Source organism: Oncorhynchus masou, chromosome 24, assembly GCF_036934945.1.
Source record: "Oncorhynchus masou masou isolate Uvic2021 chromosome 24, UVic_Omas_1.1, whole genome shotgun sequence".
Taxonomy (NCBI): Eukaryota; Metazoa; Chordata; class Actinopteri; order Salmoniformes; family Salmonidae; genus Oncorhynchus; species Oncorhynchus masou.
Window position 1 is genome coordinate 36739288 of NC_088235.1, and position 18297 is coordinate 36757584.

The 18297-nt window shown below is 38.8% G+C and overlaps 1 protein-coding gene across 1 annotated transcript in view; it reads right to left on the minus strand.

Annotated features, from left to right (window-relative positions):
• Positions 1-461: 461 nt before the first annotated feature.
• The window catches only part of LOC135512117 (tetraspanin-15-like), a 44510-nt gene continuing 26674 nt past the window's right edge, over positions 462-18297 (minus strand). Inside the window, exons 4-8 of the mRNA XM_064933800.1 lie at positions 15768-15863; positions 10319-10435; positions 6470-6520; positions 6118-6234; positions 462-1865 (exon numbers count right to left, since the gene is read on the minus strand). Coding sequence (XP_064789872.1) covers positions 1692-1865; positions 6118-6234; positions 6470-6520; positions 10319-10435; positions 15768-15863 — 555 coding nt within the window. The 3' untranslated portion in view covers positions 462-1691. The remainder of the gene's footprint in view (positions 1866-6117; positions 6235-6469; positions 6521-10318; positions 10436-15767; positions 15864-18297) is intronic.

The following is an 18297-nucleotide window of genomic DNA, read 5'->3' on the forward strand; positions in this document are numbered from 1 at the left end:
CTTGTATCATGCACAAAGTCCTAACTGACTAGACAAAACTATAATTTGTAACAAGAAATTTGTGGAGTGGTTGAAAAACGAGTTAATGACTCCAACCTAAGTGTATGTAAACTTCCGACATCAACTGTATAGATCTCTGGTGAAAAATGTCAGTATTTTCTCTTAAGGAAAACCAAAGGCATCATGGAAAAAATATGTTGGCGAGTAGACTAATATGGGTTTTGTATTAGAAAGGTGTTTGAAAAGGTTGAAGAACGTAAAGTATATTCATGATGACTAATGGGTTTGTAATGGGACAGAGAGAAAGCTGAAGAATAACAATTACACAAATGGGGTATTTTGGGTGAACTAGGCTCCATGAAAGAGTAAAATATTTACATCGTCTCAGCCGGACACCCTCTGCATGCACATAAAAACCAGCAGGACAGGAAGAGCAACTACACTACAAAGGCTGCATAACATGACTGCAAACATAATTTATTCATCCACCAGATCACTCACTATATAAAATGTTCAAAAGTATTAGTGAGCTCACACACATTTAAAAAAACAAACAGCATAAAAGTACAAAGAGTTTCATTTTGAAAAAGACCAAAAGATTGACAAGACAGCACCTTAAAAGTTGGTCAAATAAATAACCAGTAGATTTGACTTTAATTCATTTGATGTATTTTGAGTTGAAATGAGTTTGAAGATACGATTTATTTTTAAAGTTAGCCTTTCTATTGTGTGTGTGGGTGGATTTAAATATCGTTCTGTCTCAGGAGAACAACATAATTTAGTCCATTGCCATGGACACAGGCTGCTGATGGAACTTCTGGTCGGAATAAGTATGTTAGCCGTTAAAGCTAGGCATGCAATCCCATACGATACCATGCTTTTAACAGTGATAATCATTGGCAGGAAGACCATTCACAGAATGCTGTTCCGGGAAGAGTATGAGTAATCATGAGAGCATAAGCACTCATCCATCTTGAACACAGCTTGAGAGAGGGTCACTAGCATTACTAGCAGATCCCTCAACACTCACATATTGGAGGTAAATATCACTGACTGAGCAAAGTCATACATGTAGATTTCAAACCATTACACAGTACAACATCCTAATAACATGTGGGCAACTGACCATGTGCATGTTATACATGATTAACAACATTGGTAATCCTAGCTCCTCAAATCAAGTCACATTGAGTGACTGACTAAAAACTTACTAAATTACATTTGTACTCACAAAACCATTCATGTGTTGAACCCATGACATTGCCAATGATTCTGAAAATAAAAAATTGGATTAAGGTAAAAAAAACCTCCATAAACCTCCCCATAGAAAATATATCCCTTTGAAAAGCTAAAAATATACTTTACAGGACTGGCTAGAGCTACAATCTCCATAAATTAAAATTCAAAAGCGTTCAATGTTTTGCTGTGAATTAATAAAAAATAAATTTCACCAATGAGAAAAAAAAGGCTATTCATAAAAGGCCATACACATTTCATACCTTTCCATCCTACTAAATCCTTCATAATTTAACCCCTGAAAAGAAATTATCCCTGAATTAAACCAATTAAAAAGCATCTGAACAGCGTCGTAAAATCGGAGCTGATAGCTCAGGCAGTGCATGACTATTCTCTCTCTGAGCTCGCACAGGCACAGCAGTGTTTTAGGCTTATTAGATAAAAAGGAGGCATGCTCAGTCGATCTCTGGCATGCAAATGCAACATTTGGCCATTCTACCCTGCTTCTTGGTTGCCCTGAAGCCACCCCTGTCCACTGTGTCCAGCAGTCCATCCTGGTAGTGACCAAACTCAGCAATGGCATCCTCCACCCGCGTGATGTAGAGCCAGCTAACGATCACGCCGAAGAACTGCAAACACAAGGAAATTCAGTGTTATGGATGGGACATATGGTCTTAAACTATGGGCTTGGTGGCAACTAGTTCAATGTATTGTAAGCAGATCACATATTGGGGCACTTTGTATCTGCAGTCCATTACTGACCACTGCTTTTTTTCTAAGGGGGAGGGGGGGGGGGGGCTTTCAATAAATAATGTCATTACATTCTGTCCTTGATATAAAACACTTTTCCAAAACATTAAAAAAGTCTGAAGCATGCCTTCTCAACCAACAGCACAAACCTGAAACAGACAAGAACTGCAATTGAATGAACAGGAAGCCGTAACTTTTGCTGATTCTAAAGCTCAAGCTATGTGCTCTTACCGTCAACAGCCCTAAAAAATGTAGCAAAACACACTGTAGAGAATTTAATTTTACTTTGTCAAGCAGCAATGTGCAAAAAGCATGAAATAATCCATACAGTACATCTGCATCATCTTGAGGTAAAAATCTCTGGTTAAGAATGCATGAAACAATGACTTTCTAAAAAAAGTATCCTTGTGGGTATATGGCATGTTAAAAGTATCCTTGTGGGTATATGGCATGTTAAAAGTATCCTTGTGGGTATATGGCATGTTAAAAGTATCCTTGTGGGTATATGGCATGTTAAAAGTATCCTTGTGGGTATATGGCATGTTAAAAGTATCCTTGTGGGTATATGGCATGTTAAAAGTATCCTTGTGGGTATATGGCATGTTAAAAGTATCCTTGTGGGTATATGGCATGTTAAAAGTATCCTTGTGGGTATATGGCATGTTAAAAGTATCCTTGTGGGTATATGGCATGTTAAAAGTATCCTTGTGGGTATATGGCATGTTAAAAGTATCCTTGTGGGTATATGGCATGTTAAAAGTATCCTTGTGGGTATATGGCATGTTAAAAGTATCCTTGTGGGTATATGGCATGTTAAAAGTATCCTTGTGGGTATATGGCATGTTAAAAGTATCCTTGTGGGTATATGGCATGTTAAAAGTATTCAAGTGCTGTAGACGGCAAGTCAAGTCAGCTATGAGGTGACATTTTACTTCCATAACTCATGTCTGAGTTTCAGACCACTCAGTCAACAACAGTCTACTCCAAAGTCACTGAACTGATGGCTAATCAAATCTAAGACTTAAATCAAATCAAAGAACTACTGACCACTTCTTCTACCTTGTCTCGATGGCCTGTTTCAAATGAAAGTCGGCCTCATTTTGTTAGACAGAGTCAGGAGTTATACAAGCTACGTGGGAGGTTTCTTCAAATAACTAGATTACACATTGAATGATTAATCTAAACAACAAATAAGCATTAATACCCTCAAATCAATAACCCATGGGAGAACCTTTGTGACCCATGTCCTTTCTACAACTCACTTTTGCCTTCACATAGCTTCAGGTGAGAGATCAATACAGAGGGATCAAGAAATCAATTGAGAGGGAGTAGACAATGGTCTAAATTATATATAATAAATGCCAGTCAGACGACAATCCTTTTGTTCTACTTTACAGCCACATACTATGAAACACAGAAGCACAAAATCTGTCGAAGTCAATACCCTCCAAGTTGTGCTCCATATTATTGGACAAATTGAGCACCAAACAGTACATCGAGTGTACAAAATAGAATAGGTTCACCTGCTCTTTCCATGACAGACTGACCGGCCAAGTGTATCCAAGTAAAAGCCTGTTAAATCCACTTCAAATCAGAGGAGACCGGTTAAAGAAGGATTTTTAAGCTTTGAGACAAATGGGACTTGGATTGTGTATATGTACCATTCAGAGGTTGAACGGGAAAGACAAAATATATAAGTGCCTTTGAACGAGGTATAGTAGTAGGTGCCAGGTGCACCGGTTTGAGTGTCAAGAACTGCAAAGCTGCTGGGTTTTTCATGCTCAACAGTTTCCCATGTGTATCAAGAATGGTCCACCAACCAAAGGACATCCAGCCATCTTGACACAACTGTCGGAAGCATTGGAGTTAACATGGGCAAGCATCCCTATGGAACACTTGACACCTTGTAGAGTCAGTCCATGCCTGGACGAATTGAGGCTGTTCTGAGGGCAAAAGGGGGTGCAACTCAATATTAGGAAGGTGTTCCTCTTGTTTTGTACAGTGTATATAGAATAAATAAAGAATAAAAGCAAAGAGAAGATAATTAAAAGGAAAGTCCTACTTTCTGAATATATAATTGTAAAACATCATCTAATTTGGCAAGGTATGTAATCAGTAGTCAATAGGTGGACAAATTATTGAAGGGTAGGTGATTCGTCTGTGTGTCTGTCAAACTATTATGGGAGAAAAATCTATTGACTTGGTAATTTTGTGTGGTGTGACTATGTCAAAATAGCCTAGAATTACAATCTTTTGATTGAAAGGGGTCTTGAAAAGTCTTCAAAATCTTGCTAGATAAACGTATGTTAATTGTAGTCATTGTTTTCAGAGAAACAGATTGCATTTGGACACATAGCTAACATGTGACATCATTGGCCCTTCACAGTAGACTACAGTCGGTCTACAACATTTCAAAGGAAATGTTCAGTCTTATTAGCATAACTTTTTTTCTATAAGATACAAGTGGTAATAATGTTTATAATTGAACATAGCTAATTAACAGGAAATTATATGGAGCATGTAATGAACCAAGGCTCCTGGGACCGTTATGGAACACCTTCAACTGCAAAAAAAAAAAAAAAACTTTACGGAGGATTTATAGTACCTAATTAATCCCAGCTATGGTAGAGGAGCATGGACGTTACAAACAAAGTCCTTTAGGTTCCTTTACTCAAGGTCACACTTCAACAGAGAGGCTTCAACAGTGAACCTACATGGACAACGCAATACATTTCCTCAATGTGTTCAGCCCAAGTCCGTTATTGAGAGGGTTCTTGCTTATGTCCTCCAACCTCCCTTACTCCAAAATGGCCTCATGATTAGTTATCAGCTGTAAGTAATGCACTAATCTAGACTCACTGCTGTGCAAATACTGCTCTGTCTTGGCCCATCTGTAGCAGAACCAGGTAAACAACATATATCAAAGTGCTGTCTCCATAGGGAAAGTCTGCGAATGGGGTGATGTGTCACATAAACCAAAATGCCTCATCTTTGCAGTGGAGAATAATTTATAACTGGGAGGCCCATAAAGCATGCCAAACACACTCATATTCTGAATGGATCTACAGTACCAGTCAAAGGTTTGGACACACCTACTAATTCAAGGGTTTATATTTATTTATCATAATTCCATACGTGTCATTTCATAGTTTTGATGTCTTCACTATTATTCTTCAATGTAGAAAACAGTAAAAATAAAGAAAAACCCTGGAATGAGTAGGTGTGTCCAAACTTTTGACTGGTACTGTAGGTCCAGGATTCAATCCGGTCGCTCTTTGGTCGGCTATGCACCTTTTAAGGGCAATGTTTTCCGCGTTTGTGGAGGGCCCATTCATGGGGACATGGGCCTAGACATTTCATGGTGCTCTTGTGTACCTGTAGGTTTGTGTTGCATATAAACAACATAAACCCTTCTAAAAGATAAGAGTAGTTAGGCAGCAGATGGGGACTTGGCTCACAGTAATGCAATTTACAATAACATTACTCATACCCTAAAAATGGATTTTGATTTTCCTACTGCAGATTGATAGTGGATTAAAGTTCCAGTTGACATAATGTGGTGACAATTAAATGTTAATTTGTGCCAAATATCTCCAAAAAAGCTCATAAGATCTGAGAAACTACTCACAGAATTTGAAGGTGTAAATTCAATTTTGCATATTTGTCCTGTTTTCCCGCTGTGCTTGATAAGATGGACATAGAATTTGAAACCAATGGAAAGTGTCCAATGTGTCAATCAATGATTAGTTCTGAGAGGCAGACATTATAAAGTGATAAGCAAACATTTGTAGGGGCTTCCACTGCAAGCTGTGACTGGGAAGCTGCATCACCCTCTCTAGCTAAAATATGAGACTATTTTAGAAGCTACATTTTAAAAAATGTTTTGATTTAATGAAGAAAAAAAAGAAAAGATCTCACAATATAACAGCATATTTTCTATCTTTCACTGCATCATTCCCCCCTCCCCCCGAAAAGCAGTTTTTAAACCATTATGTGGAAACCAGTACCTGTCTCCTGCTACAGCCATTAACCAAAGAGCTGTGCCCATAACATTTCTGTGTGAATCATTACTTGTGTATTGTTGGTGGACATCAGATGTCAGTCTGAAATGGCATGGTGGTTAACTCTTACCTGGGGGAATAAGATGCCAAGCAGCAAGCCAGCCATTATCTTATAGTTATCCATGAACCAGATGAAGACAGCATCAGTACAACCTCTGATGTAGATGACGTTCTGCAAGTCCAGCCTCTAAGCAGGAGGGATATACATTTAAAATGGCAGGCCTTTGTGCAAATCTGTATGACTGATGTGTGTGATATGATCTTTCATACATATGTGATAACAAATAAAAAATGAATGAGAAAATGAATGCACTGTCCCTCTGTATGACATCAGTTAACATCAATTTCCCATTTAGACTTTCACAATTCGAAATTGAGACCGTGAGAGACACCGAGACAAGATTTTGTTCAGATAGTCTTACCTCTTTGTCAAGGACCTTATATCCACATAGTGTGTTGGTAACTTCATTAGGCTGAAAAGTAAGAACATAATACTAAGTAAAAGTGATAACAGATTTGAGCACATCACTAGCAAGTTACACAAGCATATTTGAAGTTAGGATACATCCCTTGAGGGTTATTCAAATAATGAATCAGAAATGAGGAATCTTCTCTACAATGTCCACCTGCTTTTCTACAATAGAAAAACAAAATAGCTTGTTTTGAAAGTACATGCATTTCTGTAGGCATGAAAAGTTGTGGAAAAGTTAATAAAATGTATAAACGTGGGAACCCTGTGATTGGTAACGTCTAAACTGGTTGTGGAAATATTAGATCTCATGTCAAAAAGTTTGGGCACCCCTGGTCTAGTTGAACTATTTTAGAAGTTTGGCCCTTGGCTAGTGATTGTGATGAGTGAGAGAGATCAAATCAGTCCCAACATTAGGGAATGGATATGTAGGCTAATATCCAGCCTAAGATCATGTTCAAAAGAGCAATCAATAAATATGTTAAAATGTTAAATATTAGCTAAGACTTCAATGAAAATATTACTAAGTAAATGTGACCAAATGCTCCAAGTCTTATTGGAACAAGTTGACAAACATTGCTAAAATCCTAGCTTTGCCACCCAGGATGTGCATTACTTATTAAGGAGCAAACAGTATACAGTGATAACTGAGGGAAAACACACATCATGAATGACCCACACCAGGGAAATCTACTCACTTCAGCTTGGGTGGTTCACGGAGTGGTTCATGGAGTACTTTGTGGAAAACTGGTAAAAAGCTCTACAACTTCTAAACCAAACAGACACCTAACTCTCTTTTCATAGACAAAATGATGCTGTAAGAAGTTGTCCATTCTATTTTACTTGAATCAATTCCACTTGAATGATAGAAGGTATACATTATTCAGTGTACTTTGACATAAATATCCATGAGCACTGAGCAACTGTGCATGTTCAGAAAACAAAATGAGAAGTCTTTCAATCTTTTTGTTCAATAATGACAGTTACCATAGGGGAGAACATGTGATATGACCGCAAGACCACGGGCATTTTGACATGCATAAAAAACCGGAACCTCAGGAGAGTTGCAGAGTAGAGGCACTTTAAATATCAAGACCTAAATTGTTTTGAACAAAAAGAGCTAAGACAGACATGTTCCAGATTGTTCCAGCTTTTTCTTCACTTCAAAGACTGGAATTTTAATTCGGAACAAACAATGCATTTTTTTGTTTCACCCTTTTATATGAAGCCTTGTGAGGTGTCAATATCTGGAGTTTAGAGATAAGATAATACATTCAGCCATGGGGATCCCTGAAGGTTATCTGCTTCTATATCTCAAATCCCAGCAACTATATGTTGAAAATCATGAGCTTGAAAGACAACATGCATCTCTCATTTTGACTTGCTATTTTTACCAATCAGGTTAAAACGTAATCTTTGAGACAGACAAAAGGTTTGCATGCCCATAATAAGATTAATAAATAGACCAAGATACTTTTTCACCTTGCCATTTAAAATCAGGATAGTATATTAGGATTCAGAGCCAGATCCTCCTACAGTGGCATGACAGCACGAGACCCCATCCCCAGCTGCCTGGAGGATGTTATCTTTGTACTTTTTAAGAACACAAAGTGGTTGCCAGTTCTGCTGAGTGACATCCTGTCTGACCAGCTGTGCTCTCAGAGAGAGGGGATCACATTCACAGAAAGAACTCAAAGCATGGGGTCCCTGTCTCCCATCTCGGAGGGCTGGAGCCCTAGGACCTTGCCTGAATAAAACCTGAGCTGATGATTCCTTGCCGTTCCTGTCCCAAGTCCACCTGTTTGAGCTGATGATCCTGTGCTGCTATTCTGACTGCAGCTGTGGACGCCTGTTCTGACTTCCTCAGGCAAGCTACATCATCCCGGAAGAGCATCCCAGAGTCGCCTCTTCACCGTTGAAGTTGAGACTGGTGTTTTGCGGGTACTATTTAATGAAGCTGCCAGTTGAGGACTTGTGAGGCTTCTGTTTCTCAAACTAGACACTAATGTACTCGTCCTCTTGCTCAGTAGTGCACTGAGGCCTCCCACTCTTTTTTAGAGCCAGTTTGCGCTGTTCTGTGAAGGGAGTAGTACACAGCATTGTACAAGATCTTCCGTTTCTTGGCAATTTCTCAGAACAAGAATAGACTGACGAGTTTCAGAAGAATGTTCTTTGTTTCTGGCCATTTTGAGCCTGTAATCGAACCCACAAATGCTGATGCTCCAGATACTCAAGTAGTCTAAAGGAGGACGGTTTTATTGCTTCTTTAAATCAGAACAGTTTTCAGTTGTGCTAACATAATTGCAATAGGGTTTTCTAATGATCAATTAGCCTTTCAAAATGATACACTTGGATTAGCTAACGCAACGTGCCATTGGAACACAGGAGTGATGGTTGTTGATAATAGGCCTCTGTACACCTATGTAGATATTCCATTAAAAATCAGAAGTTTCCAGTTACAATAGTCATTTACAACATTAACAATGTCTACACTGTATTTCGGATCAATTTGATGTTATTTTATGTTTATTTTCTTTCAAAAACAATCATAGCCATAGTGTCAGTGTGGAGCACAGATATGAAAAAAAACAACATTTTAAACACCATGTAACTTATTATTTGACTTAAGAACATTGATACTCCTGAACGTATTTAGGCTTGCCATAAGAGGTTGAATAATTATTGATTCAAGACATTTGAACTAATAATTATACATTAAATTGTAAAAATGTCTAAAAAAAATATTTCAATTTTGACATAATGGGGCATTGTCTGTAGGCCAGTGACAAATCTATATGTAATCCATTTCAAATTCAGGCTGTAACATCAAAATGTGGAAAAAGTCAAGGGGTGTTAATACTTTCTGAAGGCACTGTACAAGGACCAGGAGCATTCCCTCCAGTGGCAAACTTTGCAGGAGAGAGGTCTATACTAAATCTTCAAATACCTATGTTATTGGTGTTTCTACTCCTACTGGTGTCACAATGTTATATAATTTGTTATCAAAAACTATTTAAAAAAAAGGTAATTCAGTTACCATATTAATTGATTTAGAATGGGAAGAAAAAAATGTTTTGTTCATTTTCCCCATAATGCGATGCCCAAATGCGACCATAATTCAAGAACAACCCTACTGTTATATTTAGAGATCAGAACAACACAGAGGGGAACAAATATGGCATAGGAGGCATCTAGAGATAAACAAATCTGAACTGTACTGATTAATAGTTTTCAACAAGTATGAAAACATGTTAGGGGACATGAAGAGTTGTCATGGATGTAGTCTCTAATCAACCATTCTCTGCTGAAATACCACAATGCTAAACAGTTAAATTATGAGTGCAAATAACCAGAATTGGTTGTACATTTCCATGTTTCTTGCCAGACAAAATTTTGAATGTGTGATCTTCCCAACCCGAGATTTGTTTAGTACAAACACATTAAGAAAAAGACAAAGTGACATTTGGAGACAATGGTAGCCTCAAGGTTAGAGTCTCTGACCAATAAGAGGAAGGTTGTCGGTTTGAATCACAGGACTGACACGTAAAAGCAGACTGGAGTGAACTGCAACCATAGGGTTGCTGGCATCATTATCCCATATGCTACCTACTGCCATTTTGAAAGAAACTGCTTCAGGGTCCCTGCTCTGCTGAGCTGACCCTGTGCTACTCCCAGACTGTCATGTGTGTGGGGTGTTGGGTTGGGTACTGTGACACCAAACAATGCATTCAAATTGATTTAAATGAAGATCTATTATATTCTAATTTGCATCATGAGCTCTCAATGAAAGAGCAGCACAGACCTTGTTTTCGAGGCAGCAGGTGTAAGGAACGCCACATGCCAGTGGTCCAGGAGCTGTACAGTTATGGTACATGTTCACTTCCCAGTCTTTGTACTCCTGCCCTCCACAACACTTGAACTGTAAAGAACAGACAGCGATAAAGCACAGACAGACAAACAGAACTGTTTTTGATTTATTAATACAGCTAGAATGATATTCAACATTATGAAAAACCTTGGTTCCGCTTTAAAAAACACAACTTTAAAGGCTTACTTAAGCTGTCATAAACCCTTTATGCCTACAGAGATACACATTGTTTTAAGCAATTCATCCTATACAAGCTTTTTAACAGGTCCTTAAAATCAGGCACACAATGTGGCATAACCCCTTTGTCAACCTCTAGCATACCATTTGCTTACATGATTTGTGATGCATAGACTATGAATGCCTTATAAAGGGTTTATGAACAAGTTCATAAAATTGTGGATCGTTTGAGCTTCAAATAATTTTTTTAACTCTTCTGTTCTGGTACAGCAATGTTGTTTACATGTTGAGCTTTTGTATTAGCATAAAACACAATTTAGGTTTAAAGGAAGTATTTTGCAAGGCTATAATTCAAAGGAGCTGAGCTATACACGGTGAATCTGCTTTGTCTTCAAAGCAAAGATCTGAAAAGGCTCTTAAAATGCCTAGAGCCATTGCTAGTAATTACTCCAATTACCTGGATAGGATTCTCTGAAAGTTTTAAGTACACTATTTCAGGAGCTATAGCATTTATGGTTGTAAAAAATAATTTGGTAATTTAGAATCCTGTAAAGTTTCAGTAAAGGGATCAAAATTAACACATTTTTTTTTAAATGTGTTGAGGTACAGGTAACTAAAGGAAACAGTATTTTGCCAGTGACATGCAATTTCCACCATCTGTGACTAGGTAAAAAAAAAATCTAGGGTATCTTTACCCATGAACAAATGTATTTCTGAAGAAGACTCACAAAACATGGATGTGATATATACACTGAACAAAAATATAAAACCGCAACAATTTCAAAGATTTTACTGAGTTACAGTTCATATATGGAAATCAGTGAATTTAAATAAATTCATTAGGCCCTAATCTATGGATTTCATGACTGGGCAGGGGCACAGCCATAGGTGGGCATAGGCCCACCCACTTGAGAGCCAGGTCCACCCACTGGGGAGCCAGGCCCAGCCAATCAGAATGTTTTTCCCCACAAAAAGGTTTCATTAAATACAGAAATACTCCTGTTTCTCCAGCAGTCTGGGTGTCTGGTCTCAGACAATCCCGCAGGTGAAGAAGCCAGATGTTGAGGTCCTGGCTGGCGTGGTTACATGTGGTCTGTGGTTGTGAGGCTGGTTGGACATACTGACAAATTCTCTAAAACGACGTTGGAGGCGGCTTATGGTAGAGAAATTAACATAAAATTCTATGACAACAGCTCTGCTGGACATTCCTGTAGTCAGCATGTGAATTGCACACTCCATCAAAACTTGAGACATCTGTGGCATTGTGTTTGACAAAACTGCACATTTTAGAGTGGCCTTTTATTGTACCATGCACAAGGTGCACCTGTGTAATGATCATGTGGTTTAATAAGCTTCTTGATATGCCACACCTGTCAGGTGGATGGATTATCTCGGCAAAGTACAAATGCTCACTAACCGGGATTTAAACACATTTCTGCCCAAAAATTGAGAGAAATAAGCTTTTTGTGCGGATGGAACATTTGAGATCTTTTATTTCAGCTCATGAAACATGGGACACTTTACATGTTGCATTCATATTTTTGTTCAGTATATAACTACTGAGTTGCAGTGGCACTGACATTATTGAGTTACAAGAACATGAGGGAGAGAGATCTTGTGTGTGCTTAGGGAGATTAGCAAGTAACCTTTCCTCCAGCAGCTCATACAAGCACTTTGTACCAATTCATGTTTCACCACAGAGACCAAGTAGTCCAGTTCAGATTTATCAGAGTAAGAACTAACCAAGCCAAAGCAACACTAGGCCTACTCTAGAGATCATCAAACAAATACTGGCCTGTGTTAAATGTCAGTTTTAAAAACACACAAAACCTAGAAGCCAAATATACAAGCCAGAAATCAGAGGCTTGAGATGTGTGGATCCATTTGAGTGCAATTAAAATATCCTGCTATAATTATAGTCTTTAATAGATACATACAAACGACTTGAAATAGCAGAGACCTTTGCTTAAAAAGTGTAAAGACAGGCAATGAACATTCACAAATGTATAGCATGTGGCTGGTAAAACGTGCACCTTTCATATTCGCATGAAGTGAACGTTTTTATACGAATACATTTACAGATGATGTCTCAATCTTGTGGCAGAATGTCACATATTCCTATAAAGCTGAGTGAATGACCACTGAGTGACCACTTCGAGAGCCAGTCTTCAACTTGGCTGGCGAAACATCTAAAAAAAAGTAAACAGAAATACACCTACTTCCTTTTAGAAATACAGTCTAATCTGACGCAGTTCAACATCTGACCATAAGGTAGCACTTAAGAAAAAAGCATCTATGAAAACCCTGTCAAAATACCTTAGGCTAGGTCTAATACTAGGTAATACCTACAGCACACAGTTGTGGTTACACACAAAATCATATTCAATAGTGAGTTTAGAAAAAGTTTTTTTTAAAGTTTAAAATAAAAGGGGGACAGCAGCACTCTCTTGATGCAGTTGTATTTTTCTACTTCCTCAGTGGGGATTTTCAAAGCTCCTGTTCTACCTGGTTTAGGAGAATGTCAAAACACATCACACAGTTGGAAAGAATGGAAACGGTATGACACATTAACGTTCTATTATGAGAGAAAGACAAAGCTGTCCTCCAACATTCAGAGTCCCAATTTAGTTATTTCTTGAAACATTTTCCATTCTACAAACAGTTTTGTGTTGCTTGTGGTGAGTATAAATGCTTGAAATAAAGCACACTACTTGTTTGGCATATACAGTGTTGTGAAAAAGTATGTGCCACCTTGCTGATTTTCTCTATTTTTGCATATTTCTGATACTGAATGTTGTAATATCGTCAACCAAAACCTAATACTAAATACAGAGAACCTGATTTTACAAATATATATAAAAAAAAAAAAATGATGATTGAATAAACAAAAAGTTATGCAACACCCAATTTGTGTGAAAAAGTAATTGCCCCCTTACAGTCAATAACTGGTTGTGCCACCTTTAGCTGCAATGACAGCAACCAAACACTTCCTGTCATCCAAAAAGGTGATTCAAGTTTACCAAAAAGCACCTGGAAGCAACTTGATGTTCATCGAGACTCTTGGAAGAATGTTCTATGGAAAGATGAGTCAAAAGTATACATTTTTGGATGACATGGGTCCCATTTATGCATGGTGAAAACCAAACTGCATTCCACAGTAAGAACCTCGTACCAACGATCAAGCATAGTTGTGGTAGTGTGATGGTTTGGGAATGATTTGCTGCCTCAGGACCTGGACACATTACCTTAATAGTAGGAACCATGAATTCTGTTCTGTATCAGAGAATTCTACAGGAGAATGTCAGGCCATCTGTCTGTGAGCTGAAGTCATCTGGGTCATGCAGCAAGACGACACTACAGTGGTAGGCTTGATTACCAACAACGACGAGACAGCCTACAGGGAGGGGGTGAGGGCCCTCAGAGTGTGGTGTCAGGAAAATAACCTCACACTCAACAAAACAAAGGAGATGATTGTGGACTTCAGGAAACAGCAGAGGGAGCACCCCTCTATCCACATTGACGGGACAGTAGTGGAGAGGGTAGTAAGTTATAAATTCCTCAGCGTACACATCAAACTGAATTGGTCCACCCACACAGACAGCGTGGTGAGGAAGGCGCAGCAGCACCTCTTCAACCTCAGGAGGCTGAAGAAATTTGGCTTGTCACTAAAAGCACTCAAACTTTTACAGATGCACAATCGAGAGCATCCTGTCGGGCTGTATCACCGCCTGGTACGGCAACTGCTCCGCCCACAACCGTAAGGCTATCCAAAAAGTAGTGAGGTCTGCACAACGCATCATCGGGGGCAAACTACCTGCCCTCCAGGACACCTACACCACCCGATGTCACAGGAAGGCCATAAAGATCATCAATGACAACCACCCAAGCCACTGCCTGTTCACCCCGCTATCATCCAGAAGGCGAAGTCAGTACAGGTGCATCAAAGCAGGGACTGAGAGACAGAAGCTTTTTTTCAATCTCAAGGCCATCAGACTGTTAAACAGCCACCACTAACATTGAGTGGCTGCTGCCAACATACTGACTCAACTCCAGCCACTTTAATAATGGAAAAATTAATGTAAAACTGTATCACTAGCCACTTTAAACAATGCCACTTATGTTTACATACCCTACATTACTCATTTCATGTGTATATACTGTACTCTATATACCATCTATTGCATATTGCCTATGCCGTTCTGTACCATCACTCATTCATATATCTTTATGTACATATACTTCATCCCTTTACACTTGTGTGTATAAGGTAGTTGTTGTGAAATTGATAGGTTCGATTACTCGTTGGTTATTACTGCATTGTCGGAACTAGAAGCACAAGCATTTCCCTACACTCGCATTAAAATCTGCTAACCATGTGTATGTGACAAATAAAATTTGATGAGCAAAACACAATTAAGTCTACATAAATGGCTAAAAAGCAACAAATTTGAAGTCCAGACCTAATCCCAGTTGAGATGTTGTGGCAGGACTTGAAACGAGCAGTTCATGCTTAAAAATCCACAAATGTTGCTGAGTTAAAGTAGTTCTGCATGCAAGAGTGAGACAACGATGTGAGAGAGTGATCAACAACTACAGGAAGCATTTGGTTGCAGTCATTGCCGCTAAAGGTGACACAACCAGTTATTGAGTGTAAGGGGGCAATTACTTTCACACACAGGGGCATTGGGTGTTGCCTAACTTTGTTTATGAAGTAAGTATGTAATTGTTGTGTTATTTGCTCACTCAGGTTCCCTTAATCTAATATTAGGTTTTGGTTAAGATGTGATAACATTTCAAATAAATGTAAAAGTCAAAAATAATTAGATGGGGGGGGGGGGGGCAAATACTTTTTCACAGTATCCGGGTTACTTTCTATCATCCGTAGTCCTCCTGTGTAACAACTTATGGAAAAGCAGGATTGCTGGAGAAAATGGGTTCTCTGTAACCGATTTTGTCAAGGTTAGGGGTGAGAATGAGAACTCCAATGCTGCCTTGACAGCATCCATCTCTCCCCCACCCGGTAGGAACCTTCTAATTACAACGAACCACTTTTCCCTTTGTGACATAACCCCTCCCATTATGTCAAAGTGAATAATCACAAATTACATTTGTTCAACGGCAATGAAAAACAAAGAATCGCAGACACAAAACCTGGCAAACAGTTTAAAAAGAATATCCATTAATTTTTTTCAAACTGAAATCTTACCTTTCTTTGAACAAAGTCCATGATGTTTTTGAAATCCAGATCATCATAGTAATTCACTATTCCTTTACGAATGTTTTTGTTTAAGAGGTCCACAGTCTATGGTGGTGGAAAAAAGAGGGTGAAATATATTAAGACTGTAGGATTGACAGTGTAGGCAGCTTTAAAACAATTGAGTACATTTGTTTATACATTTAATAAGGAATTCAATGCACCAACACTTGAACTCTCCCTATATTGCTCCTGTCAATAAAAACAACTTTATTGTCCTAAATCCTGACATAAGCAATTCCTCAAGACACATATTGCCATGTAACCTCTTTTTGACAGGATCATGTTCAGACTTGAAACATACCTGTATTGGACTAGGATTAGTTACCACTACAATTTTCAAAATGGCATTTTTCTTGCTAACATACGATGGAAGGTCCCCCGAGTCGCTGGTTTGCCTGGGAGGGGTCCCTGGGCAAGAGACGTTTGAAAATCCCTGCACAACCTAACAAATTGATTAACTTCACTAGGGTAGGGGGCAGCATTCGGAATTTTGGATGAAAAGCGTGCCCAAATTAAACTACCTGCTACTCACGCCCAGAAGACAGGATATGCATATAATTAGTAGATTTGGATGGAAAACACTCTAAAAGTTTTCAAAATTGTTAAAATAATGTCTGAGAATAACAGCACTGATATGGCGGGCAAAAACCTGAGGAAAATCCAACCAGGAAGTACTATTACTTTGAAAGGCTGTTTTTCCATTGAAAGCCTATCCACCATATAAAGACTTAAGACCCAGTTCACAGTCTCTATGGCTTCCACTACACGTGGCCAGTCTTTAGGCATTGTTTCAGGCTTTTACTCTGAAAAATTAGGGAGATACAGTGTTCTGACCTTACAACGGCAGTCAATCACCCAAGCTAACGTTGGCTAGCTACTTCCAGACACAAATGAGACCACTGACCATTTTACTCGCCCTAGCAGAGCTGGTTAGGCAGTTTTCATGTTAACCAGAGTGTTGGTGACTGTGCTGCTGGAAACAATTTAATTACGCTTTTTTGCAGACGTTTACTGACACCGGCCATATTCAATGGGTGTTGAGGGCTTGTAAACTCATTATTTTGCGTTCTGGTACACTCAGACGAGAGTGCTCTGAAATCGGAGTAGATAGCCAGAACGAATTTACGAAAGCACCCGAATGTCCATTGAGAACGCACACTATACCATTTAGCTAAGTTAAGAATAATGAGAATAATCAAGTCAATAAACGTTGGGTAGTTAACCTATAGTAAATATACTGGCAAGTTTGATGTATAACTACTAACGTTAGGTAGATAGCATATCATTACAGCAGTATGTACCGGTATGTTAGCTATGTGGTTCGTAAGGACACCGTAGCTAACAAATTGTCAGCAAACATAACGTGTAAGGTAACTTATTTGAAAAGTCATTACTTTATTACATTGAGTAGCAAGCTACCGCGAGGACGCGCTCTATCGACTCTGCGGCTTGAGCAGGCTTTTGGTGCACAGTCAATAGCGCGCTGGACTACGGGCAAGAAGGTTGAGTGTTCAAAACCTGCTCCCTGCTTGTTTCATTTGAAGTCGTACACAATTATCAGTTTATTTTTAGTTTATAATGCCCATTCATTGTCAGTTAGAGACACATTAGTACACTGGGACCCAAAAGCATAATCAGTGTTATAACTACCCCTTGGTCGTTAGGGCAAATCTGGTCTGTCTGGTCTGTCTCCACACCAAGCTAGGCTAATAGACTATTCTTTAGTAAAGGTTGAATAGTCTATTTTTCAGCTACTAGCCCCCCCCTCCCCAACTTGAAACAAATTGTTGTTACTCCCATCTCGTTCCTCACCCTCTTCCACGCATCATTCTCCGCCTGAGTGGCTCGATTGTGGGCGTGCTGGCAGGATATGGCAGCACTTTCGGTTGTGCGTCAAGAATTCTGCATAGCAAGTTTGTATGAAGGTATGGTTAACAGGCAAATTGTTATATGCTATGGAGGTACATTTCTTTTCTTTTCTTGTCGAGAGCAAAACTTTATTTTCAATCCAAAATAAAATTGTTCTGAAAGCAAAAACATTTTTTGCAATCAAATATTTTGTAATGGAGCACAAAACAGAAAACAAAAAATGTATTTGAAAACAAAACTCGCATTCAACCACCCTCCATTTTGGCCATTTTTTGAGTGTCAGTTTGGCTACAACCAATACCGTTCAGCCTTTCTTTCCGACACAAAGGAAGTCATAGCGGACACCTACGAAGGACTGTGTGATGATGGAATCTCAGGTAAGCAGCACTGGCCGTTCTTCCGTCCAACTTCTATATAGGTAGTAGTTACCTCCTACGATTCAGTGTCAGTTCATAACATTCTACCATCCATCCATTCATCCATCCAGTAGAATGATAAATCATGCAATTATTATTCTCAAGCTAACCAAAAGCATTTAGCTATGAACGCCTGTTCTTGCCATTTCCAGGGGAATTCATCTAACTTTCTTTCATGGCAACTCTTAAGTAGG